The sequence below is a fragment of the Notothenia rossii genome (genome assembly GCF_949606895.1).
Source record: "Notothenia rossii genome assembly, chromosome: 3".
Lineage (NCBI taxonomy): Eukaryota > Metazoa > Chordata > Actinopteri > Perciformes > Nototheniidae > Notothenia > Notothenia rossii.
Genome location: NC_136901.1, coordinates 4,347,217 through 4,365,987, shown reverse-complemented (window position 1 = coordinate 4,365,987; position 18,771 = coordinate 4,347,217). Strand labels below are relative to the sequence as shown.

General features: G+C 42.0%; 1 protein-coding gene across 1 annotated transcript in view; it reads right to left on the bottom strand.

Moving 5' to 3' along the window:
* Positions 1-3,406: 3,406 nt before the first annotated feature.
* Positions 3,407-18,771, bottom strand: part of LOC307033432 (alpha-1,6-mannosylglycoprotein 6-beta-N-acetylglucosaminyltransferase A-like) — a 94,827-nt gene continuing 79,462 nt past the window's right edge. The window contains 6 exon segments of the mRNA XM_079671905.1: positions 3,407-6,498; positions 7,168-7,325; positions 7,858-7,932; positions 9,093-9,209; positions 9,291-9,437; positions 14,253-14,402. Of these exon segments, the coding sequence (XP_079528031.1) occupies positions 6,300-6,498; positions 7,168-7,325; positions 7,858-7,932; positions 9,093-9,209; positions 9,291-9,437; positions 14,253-14,402 (846 nt within the window). The 3' untranslated portion in view covers positions 3,407-6,299.

Genomic DNA, 18,771 nt, shown 5'->3' with positions numbered 1-18,771 from the left:
CGCTCGCTCCCACGCCCACTTCAGCCTGATAAGCCAATACCCCCCTCTTTCATCACTTACAGTGCCCATCGTACAGGGCAAATTAAAAGTGTAACCGGGGTGAAAAGGGTGTTACATTTACTTAATTATGAATGTTGTTACATCAGGGCTGAACATTAGGATGAGCGCAAACAGTCAACAATACTTTTTTCCCTCCCAGAGCTGCCAGCGCAACGCCCCCCCAGATCTGGTGCCCTTGGCCAGTGTGTTTCAAAGTGGGGGCCCCCACCCCCCGGGGGGCGCCAGGGGGGTCACGCAAAGTTTGAGGGAATAGGGAACTTTTTTTTTTTTTAAAGTTACATCTTTTTTTTTTTTATGTTATTAATAACTGCATATCTATCAATCTATGTGTCCTTTGATGCCAATCTTTTAATATTTTTTATTTATAATTATTATTTTTTTAAATCACACGACCGCCCTTCAAGCCAATCAGAATCGAGCTGCCGCTACTGAGAGTGAAACTGAGTATCTGCTCAGCTTTTGGAGCAAGTGAGAGCCAGTGAATATTTCTGCAGCTGGATGAGAGCACGGATGTAGCAAATATTGATGTTTATATATATGAATATAAATATGTTTATTGTTAATATTACTGTTGAATGTTATATATAATATTATTAAGGCATAAGTAGCTCACAAAAATGCAAAAAATATATGTTAATGGTTCATATTACTGTTCAAAATTATATAATATTATAAAGACAGAAATCACTTTAAAAATATGTTTACTGTTGATATTACTGTTTAATATTGTGTTAAGAATGTTTATAACAGAAGACATAATGAATGACAAACAAAAGATAAATACAAAAAATGTTTAGAAGAATAACTGATTATTAATTATTAATACAAATATATATTAAGAAAATGTATTAAGCTGTATGATAATTTTTCATATTTTCCATCATAATGTACTCATCATTTAAAAAAGAAATTGCAACAGGGGGGTCCCCACCAGTGGATAATGCTATATGGGGGTCCTTGGTTTGGCAAAGTTTGGGAACCCCTGAGGCGACCGCCTATGCCAAAAACCGGCCCTGTACACCATGCTAAATATATGTCTGCATAAAGCTGAGTTATGATCGGTCATAATAACACAACATTTGGAGATGATTAAAAAGTTTACAGGGAGATTTACTCCCATACTTTTGGCCATACTCACGCAGCCCTACAAATGAATTGAGATTTCCACACAAATGTTCTTTAGCAAGTGTGCAGAGCAGTGTTGATTTCAAAAATCAATTTGAAGGTTGGATATTTGTAAACATCTTTTGTGTATTTATATTAATAATTTAAGATTTATTTATTTGTAGTACTTTCTATTTTTATTGTGACATTTGGTGGCATCAATGTGCATTTGATACAGATAATGGAGCAGTTGCTTTAGGGCCACAGTGTATATCCCTTAAGGTCAAATAATGAGATCCTCGACCTCCGCCCCCTCCCAACTTAACTCCTGTGACCACGCCCTAATGTATGCATGGATTAATATCATGGATGAATAATAAGAACTTAAAGAAGAATATACCTTACCTTAGTTGTCACTTTGCCACTTGGACGTAACACTAAACGCACCTGCATTCGAATCAGCGCAATTAGCTAGGCATTAGTAGTAGAGCACGATCTCCCAGAAATGATCACACTCCTGCAACCCTATATTAAAGATATTAAATAATTTTTGTACTGTTTTATTCTCAACTTTAATTTATTTATTCATTTATTTATTATTTTATTTCTGCATTTATTTTCTCATTTATTTCCGTATTTATTTATGCATTTTTGTATTTATACTTATGTCACGTTCCGTCCTCCATAAATAAAGTAACATTACCTTATAAGAATTGAACTCATAACCTTAAAGCTTACAACGAGGCCTTAAAGAAACATTTTTTGTCTATTTGATTTCATAATTTTCAATCAATCAATCAACAACTTTATTAATCCCGCAAGGGGCAATTGGTTATGAGCAGCAGCTTATGTCATGTACACAGGCAGGAACATACAGGAAGACACACAGATACGCCCGGGAGCATAGATGTGGATCATTCCAATTTACACTATAAATAGTTCATAGCATCACAATAATAAATACATAATCAAGTTAAAAGCCTTTCAAGAATTTAAAAGTTTGAGTGCATAAGGGATGATTTTGAAAAGCGATTAGTCCTTTGAGCAGGTAGATCGCCCTGATGGCAACAGAGAACATGACCAGAATGCTCTCTGCTTTCCGCAGAATCTGTTGGTTACAGAAGGAGTTTAAGTCTCTGGTTCACGCCGATGATCTTGGAGCAGGTTTTAACAAAGCTGTTCAGGCGGTTTCATTTCATTTCAAACCTTTATTTATCCACATGGTCCCTTGAGATCATAGATCAAGGGACACCTGCAGCAATTAGGTTCCACATGAAACATAAAACAATGGAGGATATCATACAACATATTTACAAGCTACATTTACATACTTGTCAACATTTACAAATACCCATAGTTTCAAAGAGCATTTCATTTAGACTTGCTTTAAAAACATTCAGAGGAATAAAATTGCTCAGTTTCAATTTTAGCTGTAGACTGTTCCAAGCTGCGCACATAAAAGCTGTCTTACCTAAGACAGTCCTTGCTCTTGGCAAATCTAACAATACTACATCATGAGATCTCAGACATCTGTCTTTCAGTGTGAGGCTATGGAACCAGCAGATTAAAGAAAAGCAAATAAGGCTCTCAATGAATGCTTGGTAAAAACAACAAAGAATGAAAGGCCTGACAGAGAAAGAGTTCAGTTTGCAAAGAAGGTGCTTTCTCTGTTGACCCCGCTTCACAATACACTCAGTATTCATTTCAAATTTGAGGTGGTCATCGGAAATGGTGCCCAACTATTTGTATGATGTGACCATTTCTACATTGTCATTGTGTATGATGCACTCCTTAGGAACATCCTTGTGACGTCTGAAATCAATGATCAATTCCTGGGTTTTGGAGACGTTTAAATTTGGATTGTTGGCTTTCAAAGAATCCCTGTACAACCTGGTGTCCGTTCAGAAGTAGATTAAACATTAGCGTAAACCAAATTGCATGAGAAAAACACACATTTGAAAGTGTAAACTGCTTTTATTCAGTGTTTTTAAAGGATAACCCCTGTGTTTGTTCAGAATGGAGGTAATGTGTCCATGTGTGTGGGCGGCTGTGGCGCAGTGGATAGTGCGTTGGGATCACAGGTTCAAACCCCACTGCAGTCAGCATGTCGTTGTGTCCCTGAGACACTTCACCCCAAATTGCTGTCCACAGTATTGAGTATGTAAGTTGCTTTGGATAAAAGCGTCTAACAAATGTAATGTAATGCTGTGATGTGAAAAAAAATATCAAACCAGAGTCCGAGCCTTTTGTCACAGAAAAAAGGTTTATTTAAAAATAAAGTTATATCCCTCTTATTCATCAAGACTGTTAAAACAAAAAAAAAAAAATGTGTCATTGAATTATTCTCCGTTCGCTGCTTGGACCACAATCATCACAGATTCATAAACAAAGCTTGATGTTTGACTTTACGTAGCATGTTTGTTTGTTTGTTTACAATGGAGACATTCAATGCCAAGGTTAACAAAGACAGATATGGTGAAGAAACCACTTTGTTCTCATTGATAATCTGATCAATAACAGCATGCTTTGACTAACAGAAAGTAAATAAGGCTGCAGCAACAAACGTGTACCCGGCTTTTCTTGCTTTTTTATTGTGCAAATAACTAAAACCATTGATTTCAACTCATAGTATGTAGTGAATTCAACCGTCCTTACTCTGCTTATATTCTCTTATTGTCAGCAAACCCACAGACAGCTGGTTGTGGTCCAGAACATGGATTTGTTGAAAGTGTAGAATATATGAAGCTTTATCCTGTGAATGAAAGGATAACATCACTGTTGTTATCTGAAGGAAGTCACGTGCATAAAGTAATCAGAGTAATCTGATTACTCACTAGTGTGTGCATAGTCATGTAAATAGGAAAGAGGGAATCCATCTGCTGTGTTGACATGGATGTTTCTAATAACTGTTATCTGATTACTGTCAAACATATCAATGCACTGATAGGCTTGAATGTTTTCTAAGCTCAATAGTTTTTATTCCTACTTATGCTTCTGTGAACCGGTTGACTTTTCCAGCAACTAACTAATCACCAGGTTTGGGCTGATTCAATTGAGTGATTTGACCAGTAATATATTAATATTAGATACAAGATTCAAAGTGAACAATAAAAGTGATTCAGGAGAAAGAAAATCTGTTGAGATGTGGGACTGAAGGCGGGGTCACGAGTGTGTGTTTTCTTTTCCAGACAGCCGCTGATCATCAAACAGAAGCTGAAGCATGAAAAGGCACGTCATGTTCTTTGAAAAGTTGGCGGGCAAGATCAGTGACCTGTTTATAAAAGTAAAAAAAAAAAAGACGTGGATTCAGTCCGAGCGCACGCAGACTGAATCCACTCGTGTGCAAACAAGAAAAACTGAGATTGGAAATCAAAGCACGAATTGTGTGAGGCTGCCGTCACGATACAACGAGGAGCGTTTGTCCACTGCAGGCCAGCTTCACGCACATTAATACACATATTACTAAACCGCAGTACAGTAAGTGCAATACTCTGTGAAGTCAAATAAAATATCTGATTGTAGTTTTATGGTTTTGCAGAGAAGTCCTGGTATTAAACAGACTTAATCAAAAATCTTTGTTTGGTTCAGATCCTAATATATCTTTTAGACTTAAAACCAATCCTAATGCTAGTTTTTAGAGCTTTAAGGAATAAAATATCATTAACATTTTCTATAAAACACAAAATCCATGATGAAATAACCAGCCTCATCGACAAGCTTGTTGAGTTTGTATTTGTATAGAAAATGTAAAAGAAATATCTTAGAATTGAGTTTTGAATCTGAGCAGCAGCGGACAAACATAGACTTGCAGATAAGCAAGCTTTTCTTTTAAATTACTCTCCATAAATAAAAACTATAAAAAGAAAAAAGAACATCACCCACCTCCTATAAATTAAAAAAACTGAGATTTCCAGCAAAACACAGCGATAAAGATCTGTATACAAAATAAATAAAAAAGCAAACTCATATGAACAATATACAGTGTTACTAATATCTCGCTCGACCTCTACCGATAGACTACCGTAGTGCCTGTTTCCATTCACCACCACAACATCTACCGGTTTGGACTTTTATCTTCATTTTTTCTTCGCAAATCTGCACAAGGCGAATTGGGATCCGAGCAAACACAAACGATGAGATGCGAGGTTTTTGCGTTGGCGTGTTTTTTGGATTTCACAGGCAGATGGAGATGAGCGTGGCTCTGCTGCTGCACATTTAGACACTGACAGATTCCTCTGCAAGGTGTGGAGTGTTTGTTAAACATTTGGTTGATTCCTCGTCTACGACAAAACACCATAAACACGTCAGCTTCCGCTCTAGAGAATCTCCATCCCTCGGTGTGTGTGTGTGTGTGTGTAGTACCGCATGACGTGCTGAAATATTACTGGCCTCTTAGAAGCACACACACACTTTTAAATAAAACGATATCCTTTAAAACAAGTATGCACATTAAATGAGAGACTATTCGAATTGAGGGAGCGACCGTGCCTGTGTCAGACCCTCGGGCTGGGCGATACATCCACATTTTATACAATATTGTCGCCCAGCCCTCGCTGACACACACTTTCCTGTCTATAGGGGGATATGAGGACTTCTTTTAAGTCTCGGGGTATGTGTCAGGAAATAAAACCTGCAGGATAAAAATCTAGATATCTACAATAAATCACGTTTTTAGAAGAGAGGTTACAGTGTAAAACTGGTTCTTCTTTAGCCGCCATGTGTTAGCCTCCCCATGTCAGTGTGTGTGTGTAAATGTGTGTGTGGAGGGGATTTGGGCCTTCAGGCATGCTGTCCAGTGCAAACCTACCTAAAGAGTAAAGAGTTTGGGGGGGTTATGGAGGGGTTGGAGCGTCCTCGCTGCAGACAGGCAGGCAGGCAGCAGTCTCTGATATGTGCCGTCTGCAGAGGAGCAGTGATAAAACTCCCTTTCTTGATTCAAGTATTTTCACAGCGCCTCCTTCAGGACTCGGGGAATCAGCTGCTTCGCTCCCAGCAGCGCGGGAAACAATAAATATGATGAATGTTCATTCAGCTTCCCACAAAATAAAAGTCTGGCGTGTGTGTTTTATGGATGTTTCAAACACACACACTCACAAGCTGCCCCCTCTCCCCCTCCGTCAGAGTGTGTGTTGGTGCTATAGACATGTCTTGCACAGCGCCACCTGGCCCTTCATGTAGTCGCGGCAGGGGCAGATACGGTGCAGCGAGCTGTGGGAGCCGGCGCAGCTGAACAGCAGCAGGTCGGACTGGAAGATGCAGTGATGCCGCGTCTTGCCGTACGCCGGGACCAACGTGTCCGCACTCGACTCCACCGTCTGACAGTCCAGCCCGAACCTGAGACACACGGCATCAGAGGTCAACTAAAGTACACTATTTATAATGAATCATCACTTTTATACGAATTACACTCAAAATGTGTTTGTTTCAATCATTGATTTAAGTAAGTAAGTAGATGGAATGGCAGTGTGCATATATTAATATTGACATAATATAAATGTCTACTGTATACAATTTGAATAAGAAGCTGAACACACACACACACACACACACACACACACACACACACACACACACACACACACACACACACACACACACACACACACACACACACACACACACACACACACACACACACACACACACACACACACACACACACACACACACACACACACACACACACACACACACACACACACACACACACACACACACACACACACACTAAAGTAAAGTTCTTCAGTATCAGGCATAAGCCTTGACCCATGTATTGCAGTGTAACAGCGCCCTCCAGTGGTTTCAACGTGACACTGCTGCTTATTTAAACTCCTCTGGATTATATTCTGTACGCATGAATTCAATCATGTGCATCAGGGTTTCAGACTTTTCTTATGACACTCAAAGGTAATTCAAGACCAATTGTGTGTGTGTGTGTGTGTGTGTGTGTGTGTGTGTGTGTGTGTGTGTGTGTGTGTGTGTGTGTGTGTGTGTGTGTCCCACCTGGCGAGGTCCGTGTCCTTGTTGAGGTGCTGGAAGAAGGAGGGCTCACAGATGAGCTGCTCCTCCTGACAGACCTGCTTACAGGATCGACCCGGCTCAGCCAGCTTCACCTGCAGCGCGCTGAGGGGGGGCCACATCACCTGGCCGTGGCAGAAGTCCTGAGAGACCACACAGAACATTGAAATATCATTAATGTCAGACCTAGTTTCACTCTGTACTATGTTGGTTTTTTGCTTATAAGCACTGTCTGTCCGCAGAGATTAAAGTCCTCATTTGCTCAGTAGTAGTTTATTTTTATTTTTTTATATATGAGGTATTTGTGACATTGTCAAACACAGAAAGCATACATACATAGACCCTCACATGCACACTAAAGGGAGTAAAAGAGACCATTCTAGCAGGGTCAACAATACCAACAAAAAAAAAAAAACCTTAATCACAAAAGACATCATTGAAATAGAATAATAATAATTATAACAACAACATCAACATACAAGACATTCTAAGGCATTAAGCTACTCGACATACTGTGTGCAACTAATGTAAAGCGTCTTTGAGCACTGGGAAAAGCACTATAACAATTGAATGTATTATTATTATTTGAATAGTCTTAGATTCAGTTATGCTTGTGTCCTCACCTTGATCATGTGACATAAATCAGTTCTCAGTGTGTGTGTGTGTGAAGAGTACCTGGTTCTGGATGAAGGCGTTGACTCTCTGCAGCATCCCCTCACAGGTGAACTCATAGGGCAGGTAGGGCTCGATCTGAACACACACACAGAGAGAGAGAGGTGTGTGAGGAGAGTACACACACACACACACACACACACACACACACACACACACACACACACACACACACACACACACACACACACACACACACACACACACACACACACACACACACACACACACACACACACACACACACACACACACACACACACACACACACACACACACACACACACACACACACACACACACACACACACACAGCGGGTTCACTGTGTGTGTGAGCTGGTGAAATATCAGCCTCTCTACTGTGAGATCAATCGACTGATTTGAAACTTCAAACGGAGGCGAGCAACAACAGAATCTTTGTTGAAGTCACTCGCTGCTTTCTGTCTTTGTGTTTGGGGAGGAAGATGAGGAAGATGAGGAGGAGGAGAAGAAGAGGGGGGGGGGGGGGGGGGGGGGTGAGAGCCAAGCTGGAGCCTGGTAGGCTGCACAGCTCGCCACGGATCACAAAGTCTATGAGGCTCTGCAGGCTTGTTTCGCTGAACAAAGCCATTGTCCCGACTCGCTCTGCGGAGCACAACACAACACGAGGTCCTGCGCCCGGAAAATAAATATGCATGGGCCGGGACGAGAGGACGGACCTCTTCTACCGCCCCCGCACCTTCACTCATGTCCAGTTTAGGTCATATTGTAACAACAGACGAAGCATTAACCGTCGTACCTAGCTACAGCTTTCACACTGGGAGGATGTGGAGATCTTATTTTCATTTGTCACGAGGAAATTGTGTCTTTTTCTTTGCTTTCTGACATTTGATAGACTAACAAGGAGAACATTAGCTCCAGTGCAGAATGTGTATATGTGTTAGTAGTAATATCAGAACACACATCTGGCTATGCACACTGTGTTCAAGTACCTCTAACATCAAATACTTGTGATATTATTTGACTAGTGTCATCATTTGAATGCCATTTCAATTCTTGTTTGTGCTACTATGACTTTGCATCAGAGCGGAAACCATTAGCTTGATTCATTGATTCATTAGTCAGCAGAAAATGCTTCTACAATGATTTAGAAGTTATTGTTTAAGCCATAAAGAAAAATAATAATGTGCAATAATGACATGTGCAATTACGTATCTGCCACTACGGTTCTTTGGATAGAATTTGGATTAAGAAAATACCTTCTGGCTGAGGATGGAGCGGATGGCGTTCTCCACCTCGACAGGGTTTTCGATATCCACCGTCCAGACGTGGGGCTGACCGACGTACACCTCAGCGTACGGATGTTGGGAGGTCAGCTGCAGACAGAAGAGTAGAGGGTCAGGAAATCAAACGCACCTTTAAAAAAACTCTTACTTTGACCAGATTTCAAATGTCACCTCTCTCAGCGTGGGTTTGCCTTTGAAGAAGTCTGTGTTCTTGCTGCTCTTCGCAGGCGTGAATTTGGGGTTCAGGAAAGCGCAGCCGTTGGCGATGGCCTCCAGGGGGGCGGGACCCTCGTAGGGGAAGGAGAGACCCACAAACAACTGCAGGAAGAGGCAATAAAAACCACTGGTTAGCCTCCACATGCATGCTTTTTAAAAAAGAAACTACTCAAAAAAGACCCAAACTTTGACACTTTTGAAAGCACATGTTCGACACTGAGGGCAGGAAGGAGCTGTGGGAGTGACAGAATAATGAGAATAAGAAAAAAGCTGCTCGGGGGGGGAGAAGGAAATTCACGAAGAGTTGCTGCTGTATGCTGATAGCAGCAGTTAACCCAAACCTCCCATGTTATCAGCACAAAATACAGCTGAGGCAGCAGATATTCAGGGAGGGAAAACAAAAGGAACAGCACTCTGATGTTTGCTCCTGTTAAAGGTCAATAAGAAGACTGGTGACCGAGGACAGTTTGAACTCTGAAACACACCGTGAGAAGCCTGGGGAGAATTTCTATACAGATTGTCTAATTCAAAACCAATATGTATACACCATGTGACATATTCTGAAATCTCTGACTAAGCTGGATCTTTCCAACGACAACTTCGGGTTTGTATTTCTTGAAAGAAGGTGTTTTATTAGAGAGCATCCTAGACACACAGCATGGTAACAGTTTGAACTACAGGTCATATCTTAAAAAGGTTTATAGAATGTAGTTTTTTTTAGTAGCCTTGAGCCTCACTTTAAAAAAACCTGGTCTGACATCTTGGAGAACAAAACATGTCCGCAGTCATTTTATCATCCAGGTTTTAAGCTGACTAAATAAAGCAGACTGACTCCTTGAATGTACCTTTAGTCGTGGGTTACTGTGTAAAGTCTGAACACACCAAGTCCTTCCCACATACTGTAAAGTACCCACTGTACACAAAGAGTACAAGAGGGGCTTTAATAACAGCTCTCTCCTCCTGGATGGGAAGAGCAAATATTTGCCAGGTGGTAGCAGCGAGCTGAAACATGTGAGACAGATTCAGAGACAGAGAGGAGAAGGAGGGGGAGGGGGGGGGGCTCTTTTACAGTAGGGCCAGCGCTACAATAGTGTGTTTGTATTGGCCCGTGTGTGTGTGTGTGTGTGTGTGTGTGTGTGTGTGTGTGTGTGTGTGTGTGTGTGTGTGTGTGTGTGTACACAGTGACACAACACAATGTAGTGCTGTACCCCATGTCTCTCTGTATATGAACAATGAGCCCATGTGAAGAAAAACGATATCCACCACTTAGTGTTGAAAGGAACGACTTGTTAATTGTGTTTGTATATATTTAAGTGTCATTTATCTCCCCATGAATTACTGAATTATATCCAAGGGGTTCTGTAGCTTAAGGAAAGTTACAAATAACACTGAAAATGTAATTCAAGACACAGTATATGTGCAATATCAGTGTTAAGAAATACAGCTTTGTTAACCCATACTTCTACCAGCAGGGGGCAGCAGAGCACACTTCTTCGTCTTTCACTGTGTGTGTGTGTGTGTGTGTGTGTGTGTGTGTGTGTGTGTGTGTGTGTGTGTGTGTGTGTGTGTGTGTGTGTGTGTGTGTGTGTGTGTGTGTGTGTGTGTGTGTGTGTGTGTGTGTGTGTGTGTATGCAAAAGGATGGAAACAGTCACCAACTATTTATAGGAGCGAGGAGGGGAGGGGGTAAGACACAAGAGACACAGAGAGAGCTGCTATGGTTGACAGGAGAAATGAATGAAAGATGCCAGCCTCTCATATGTGACCGTTGGAAAGAGAAATCGATAAGAAAGCTCTGTATTAATGTGCATCAAGCAGCATGTACGTGCATATTTAGTGATGAGTGCCGCACATGAAGGACTTAGAGCTGCTGGTCTATTGAATCGTGGTCAAACGTCCTGCTAAATGCAAATATATCCTGATGCTATAACTCTCTAAATGTATGTTAAGCATGTCTTTGCTTTCCAAATAAAAGCTGCATTGATGATTCTGTAGCAGATGAAGCAGATATCGGCCACAGGTGGAGAAGAGCTCCACCTAAAGAAACAGAATAACGCACAGAAAAGAAGTGAAGACTCCCACAATGAGCTCAAAATAAATAAAGAAACAAAAGCTCATTATTCTGCTCCAACACAACAACAAGTTTGGTGTCTCACGGTTCTGCCGCATGGCGGTCGCTCGATTTAACGACCCAGAGAGATAATTAGCTTGTTTGTTTTTAGTATTTCTACCTCCAGCACCTGCCACTGGGACGTGATTCCTTGCAGAAAGTGATGACAACGTAAGAAGGAGGGACTATATGTGGTATCACAACCTGAAAGCTGTACTACATCTATATCGTGTTGAGGGTGTGCGGAAGAGGAGGACAATAGGGAACACATGTTAGAGTCAGACAGTAGGAGGCACTTAAACAGGTAGTGCAGAGAGACAAGAAGGGAAGCTGCAGAGGTTTGACCATCAACACTATTCCCCTGATGCAGAACAGCATGTCAGGGTTTATTTCAGGAAACGTAGCTGGAGAGAAAATCTAATGTCAGTCGGCAAAAGCAACAGCGCTGTGTCTGGTTAGTAGTCACACCCCACAAGGCCAATTAACTCAGTGTTAGCAGGTCAAATGTGTGGGTCAAAACGGTTTTTAGCAAACAAGCTGGATTAAATGTGGGGTTTAACCCTCCTATTGTCTTCGTTTCCCCCCCTTACTTTGGTGTTCGCGGTCAAATTTGACCGGTCCTGTTTTAACTGCTATTACATTAACACAAAAACCATTAATCATCACCACATTTCATTTAACATCCTTTCAAACTGAACATATTGTATCAGACTACTGGTATACATGAACAACTGCAGTAAATATACAAAGAACAGACACTGAACATGTATTGCGGTTGCCAGGTGTGATCCATGTGGGGGGATGGGCGCATAAGAGCGGGACATGTATCAAATTGTTCTGTGTGTGTGTGTGTGTGTGTGTGTGTGTGTGTGTGTGTGTGTGTGTGTGTGTGTGTGTGTGTGTGTGTAAGTGTGTGTAAGTGTGTGTGTGTGTGTGTGTGTGGTGTGTGTGTGTGTGTGTGTGTGTGTGTGTGTGTGTGTGTGTGTGTGTGTGGCCTAGCATTACTATACTTGTGGGGACGTAAATCTGTTTACACAGTGTTACAGCCGCCGACGTCCCGCCCTCGCTGCATCCGAAGAGGTGATTGGATGAGACGTTATCCAATCCCCGCCCTTTCCGGCACATTCCCCGGGGGGAGGAGTACAAAGGCTGGGAACGGAGATCATTCGGGAGGCTCTGTGTTGGGAGACAGACGCCTCTAGCATCGCGATACTTCTTGTGTGTGTTATACTGTTAGCTCCCCCTGTGAACCGTCAGATACTTAGCCGAGTGCAAGTAGAGTGTTGTACCTTCCTATTGTGTAACGTTGTGTAGGTGTATTAGCTTAGACCCAGGTGAGTAGCACCTGTTGACCAGCTGTTGTGATCTACTGTGAAGGATATCATGAAGCCTTAATGCAATCGAATGTAAAACAAAAAAGTTATGATTGATGAAAGTATTGAATCGGTCAGATTTGACCCAAAGACAACAGGAGGGTTAAGTGAAACTCTGGGATGGATCCAACCTGCCTAAATCAATCAAATCCAAATGTACTCCATTGTTTGTGCAGCGCTTTCTGGCACCAATGTGAGTGTTGCTTCCTTTTGGTCTTTAGCACATTGCTTTCAACACTTTAATGATCCGCTCCTCTGCTAAACAGTGCCTCCAACATCATGTGTTTTGGTGTTCAGCGCAGAGATGGATGTGCCGGCCAAGAATCGTTTTTTATTTGGATGTTCAGAATGTTTTTCAGCACAAAACAAAAAGGCTCAAATCAATCCATGCCACTTTCTGAATCACGATCTCTCTTCTGCTCGGCTGATGGGAAGGCATCTGGTTTCAGAGGCTGCAGAAATCGAAGCTCTCTCCCTCTCTCACTGCTCTGAAGAGGACGCCGGCTGGAGCCAACACTCCACGTTTCAAGGCCAGCACTAATGATGGTTTTCACCTTCAGCTGACATTGCTGCCAGGTCCTTTGAAATCCAGGCCTCTAAAGAAGTAACATAGTGTTTCTCCAGGGCTAAGGAGCACATCACTACTTTGTAGGGTTATACATTAGTGGTTCAAAAGTGTGTATTACATTTTGGAAGTAGGTTGTTGATGGTTTAAGTTTGTATCTCTGTCTTCATTTTAATTGGGTAAAGCTAATTTAATACCAAGTCTAAATGTCTCTACACTGCGACTCAATAAGAGTACTATGTCTTCTATGCATATCGTCGAGTGGTGAGAAAACCTCAGCTACCAGATGGAGCTTATGTGAGCTTTCTTTGCTACTACAGAGAATCAAATTCGCTCAATTATCTCTTCACTCCAACAAAGTCATGGGCCATTCGTCGTTGTTTTTGTTGCTGCTGCTGTTTCCCAGGAATGCATCAATTGATCCTTGAATTATTGATCACTACACACATTTGCATTCCTTGTTTTGCTTCTGCTGTTACTCTTCTGTATCATGTATGCATTTGATTTATAGCACACAGAGAGAGAGAACGTCTTACATAAGTGCTGCCACAAAACAAAGCTGTTTGTGTTAAACAAAATGTAAAGTGTGTTTCCTTGTTCTCTGAGAATGAGAGAGTGTTTGAGTGAGTGGTGGGAAGAGGAGACAAGTCATGACAGGCTCAGACACACTGCAGCTACTCAAGAGAGCCTCTCTCCATGTAAAGACTGTCTTATGTCCAAACAACACAACTGACTTTCTACTGGATCAGTGTCTTGCTCCTTTAAAGGGAACAGCGTGGGAGTTGGTGTGTGGCTTTCAGATCCGTGTAAGAACCCCCATTACTTTCATGAAGGGTCTTTTTGTAGTTACAGTTAAGGGTGGGGGACTCACCTTAGATTCCCGGAGGAGGAACTGCAGGTCTCGGCCGCTCAGGATGCCGTGGTTCTTGACGTAGCTGGGCAGGTGCACGGTGCTGGTGCCGTGCACGGTGCCGTGGACCTCCATGTAGCTGTGGATGTTGTCCAGGTATTTCTTTTTATCCTGAAACAAACGGATACATAAACGTTAGAGGTCAAACTCCACCGACACCGCTCTGCAGTCTCTGGAGAAGATTTGATTTATTTTTTACATACAAGACATTGCCAGTATAGAATAGAATATAATTGTTTAATGTCATTATACATGTACAATGAGATAATAATAAATGCTTCTCCCTTTCAAGGGTGCCATCAAAACAAAAACATCACAACATAAGACAACAAAATACCCGCAGCATACATACTTAGGAATAAGGAATAAGGAATAAGGAATAAAGGAATAAAGGAATAAGGAATAAAGGAATAAAGGAATAAAAGAATAAGGAATAAGGAATAAAGGAATAAGGAATAAAGGAATAAGGAATAAGGAATAAAGGAATAAGGAATAAAGTGTAGTAATTATGTCCAGGAGTATAAAAATAAAATCTGTAATGTAATAAATAATAATAGTGTGTATTTATAATAATAATAATAGTAATGATATATATGTATGGATAATTAAATAATAGAGGCTAGCAGTTAAACAAAAGAAGGGCGTATCGGGGTAGTTTACGCTTTCCATTTCTCCCAAATGTCCTCAAATGGAAGTTCCTGGAGCCTCATAGAGAAGGTTATTCTTTCCATTACAAAGATTTCATCTATGATATCGTACCAATCCTCTATAGATGGGCTGTTTGGTTTGAGACATTTCTTTGTGACTGCTTTCCTGGCAGCTACACTCAACATCCCAAATAACTATTTGGTTTTAATATGTGTGGATGTTGAGTGCAGAGAACAGTTCGTACCAATTAAAATTCATTTTTGTTCCAAATATGACGACAATTTCTTTATAAACCTTACTGTATGCCAAAAAGTATTTACTATCTGTAGAAGCTTTTAAAAAAACAACCTATCGTGTGTGACGAAGACGATGTGTGTGATGTGTTCTTATGTGTGTTGCTTTCAGGACTCTACGTGGTCTGTGTTTTGCTTTTCTGTTAACCTTAACATCCTGTAATTATATTCATGTTTCTGTGGTCTTAATTCTAACTTTAGTTTTTCTGTGAAAGGTGCTGTACTAAATAAACATAATTAGTATTACTCAGATTATTTAGATTAAGTTGGTCATATCTAATAAATCAGAGGATGAGGATCATTACTTTGTTGTTTGGCCTGATGAACTTTTGTCCGAGCTACCTGACCGACCATCTGGCCACAAAGGCAGGCAGGGCTATAAATAGATCTGTATCAGGAGCACCAGTGAGCACAATGCCCTGCTTTAAAATCAAATCTACCAAATCCAACATGTCCTTGATCAAAAACACAGTAAAGTATTCAAAGCATGCTAAAAACAAGAATGCTACCTGACTGACGTTGAAGTGGACAAGGTCAATTGTGATTATAATAAATAGATTTGCTCCAATAATAATACTTTCTCTCTGCCTAAGAGAGAGCTTTTCATCTCCAAGGGCACCTTTAATGTTCCCAAGGATTGCGTATAATAGCGTGTACACAAACAGATATAATTGGATGCGTTGGAGGTAAACAAACACTTATATCGTTAAAATGTGATAATGAAGGATCCTAAAAGAGTTGATCAGCTTACCCAACTGCTTCTTGTCTTGGCCTATGATGTGTTTACTCTCTTTTTAGTGTCTTGGCAATAGCTGTTTGCCAATTTGAAAACCCCAAAAGAGCTTCTATTTTTGAATAACTCCCATAATAAAAGTCATTTGATGGCCCCCACACTGAGATTGCAACAGCAGGACTTTGATTTTCAATAACGACGGGCTTGAGTGAAGTACAACCGTGCACAATCTGCATAAATATTCCCACGTGAGTCACGCTGAAACATGTTTGGCTTCGTCTTATAGCGGCTACAGACTTCACATGGACGAAGCGTACAGTGCAGTCAAACCCGTTCAAAGCCCAATCCTTCAGGGAGGCATGGAGATGAAAGCTGGCCATTTTCTCCATAATGACAGAAAGCATATTCACACACACACACACACACACACACACACACACACACACACACACACACACACACACACACACACACACACACACACACACACACACACACACACACACACACACACACACACACACACACACACACACACACACACACACACACACACACACACACACACACACACACACACACACACACACACACACACACACACACACACACTATTGATTTCCTATAGTTTCAACACTCGTGGGGCACCGAGGTTATTACTGCTAAAGGCTACCTGTTTCAAATTCACACACAACTCCTACACACGAGCCTGCCTTTGAAACGGTTCTTCCTCCAGGACATGCCCCTGCACTCAGTCTCTGTGTGTGTGTGTGTGTGTGTGTGTGTGTGTGTGTGTGTGTGTGTGTGTGTGTGTGTGTCTACTTCAGTGCTTCTTTTTGGGCTTACATTTCAGGTAGCCGCTCGTCAGGGTCCCTGGTGGCCCGGCTATCAGATGCCTCCAGCCAGCCTGCTGTAACTAAAGCAGCCTGGTGTCTTTTGTGAGTGTGTGTAAATGTGTGTGTGTGTGTGTGTGTGTGTGTGTGTGTGTGTGTGTGTGTGTGTGTGTGTGTGTGTGTGTGTGTGTGTGTGTGTGTGTGTGTGTGTGTGTGTGTGTGTGTGTGTGTGTGTGTGTGTGTGTGAGAGAGACAGAGAGAAAGAGAGAGAGAGCTGAAGTCCTAATTAGAAGGTGAAATCTCTACCCTGTAATCGTTTTCACTCAGGAGAGCTGAGCTAGGATTTATATGTGTGTGTTTGTGAGGGGATTTGGAAATAAGGTAGACACCTGAATAATACACACACACACACACACACACACACACTTGGAAGGTGGAGCAAAATAGAAGAGCTGATACTGTACATCTATAGGTTGGAAAAGCAAGAAATATCACGACAGCTGATTTTGGTTTAAATAAAAAAGTGATATACATTTAGTATATTTTGTTTGAATTGGGATAGGTTTGATCTCGTTCAATATAGCTGAGCCAAAGAACAACGGGAAACGAACCCTTCTTAAAGGAAACCTGAAGCGTCATGAAGACTCTAAAGGCAGTAGGGTGTGTGTGTGTGTGTGTGTGTGTGTGTGTGTGTGTGTGTGTGTGTGTGTGGAGAAGAGAGAAACAGATTGCCATGACCCTTCAAGGTCGCGCCACACAAAAGCTTCACGGCCAGAGGACATCTTTGCACGATGTTCTCTGGAGCATGGCCACACACACACCCACCCACCCACCCACCCACCCACCCACCACACACACACACACACACACACACACACACACACACACACACACACACACACACACACACACACACACACACACACACACACACACACACACACACACACACACACACACACACACACACACACACACACACACACACACACACACACACACACACACACACACACACACACACACACACACACACACACACACACACACACACACACACACACACACACGTAGGAGAGGCAGGGATCCATTGTGGGCTTTCTTTGCTTTTCACTAAGTCAGCTTCAGTTCATAATCCTGTCCTGGCTGTCTGTACAGAGTGCAGTTTACAGAAGTTATGACTGTGTAACACTAACAGGCGTGAAGACACACAGTTACCTCCTCGTGTCAACACACAGAGGATGTATAAGTCTCCAACCACATGCAGTGTGCGACGTGAAAGCAGGGAGCAGATCGATTGCAGCAGCCTTGTAGCGAGCACGTGTTTGGGGAGCTATAAAATAACTGCTTTAGCCGGAGAGGTTGATTGAAGCCGGAGAGGAAGAGGAGGAGGAGGAGGAGGAGGAGGAGGAGGAGGAGGAGGAGGAGAGCTTTATGACCTTGTAAATCAGAGGGAATTTGTAAACTCTGGCTCGGAGAGAAAACAGAATAGTCGGGAGTGTGAGAAGGAACGCTTACAGGTTCAGACACACAACCTACGAGAGCCTCAGGGTGGAAATAAAGGTACACAGCTATTGATCTCCGTTTATGACTTACAACAAGATAGTACTTGCCAGTTAATAATGAATACTGCAAGAAGGACAGATTGATATGATGAGTAACTCCTGAGTGTACTGCAGTAACATCAAGACGTGCTTTTGACTCATCAGGATGCAGAAAGGTGCGCTTGGTGCGACTTAACTCCACCCGAAAAACTGCCTCCGACGTCAAATATCAAACGCAGGAAACCACACACACACACACACACACACACACACACACACACACACACACACACACACACACACACACACACACACACACACACACACACACACACACACACACACACACACACACACACACACACACACACACACACACACACACACACACACACACACACACACACACACACACACACACACACACAC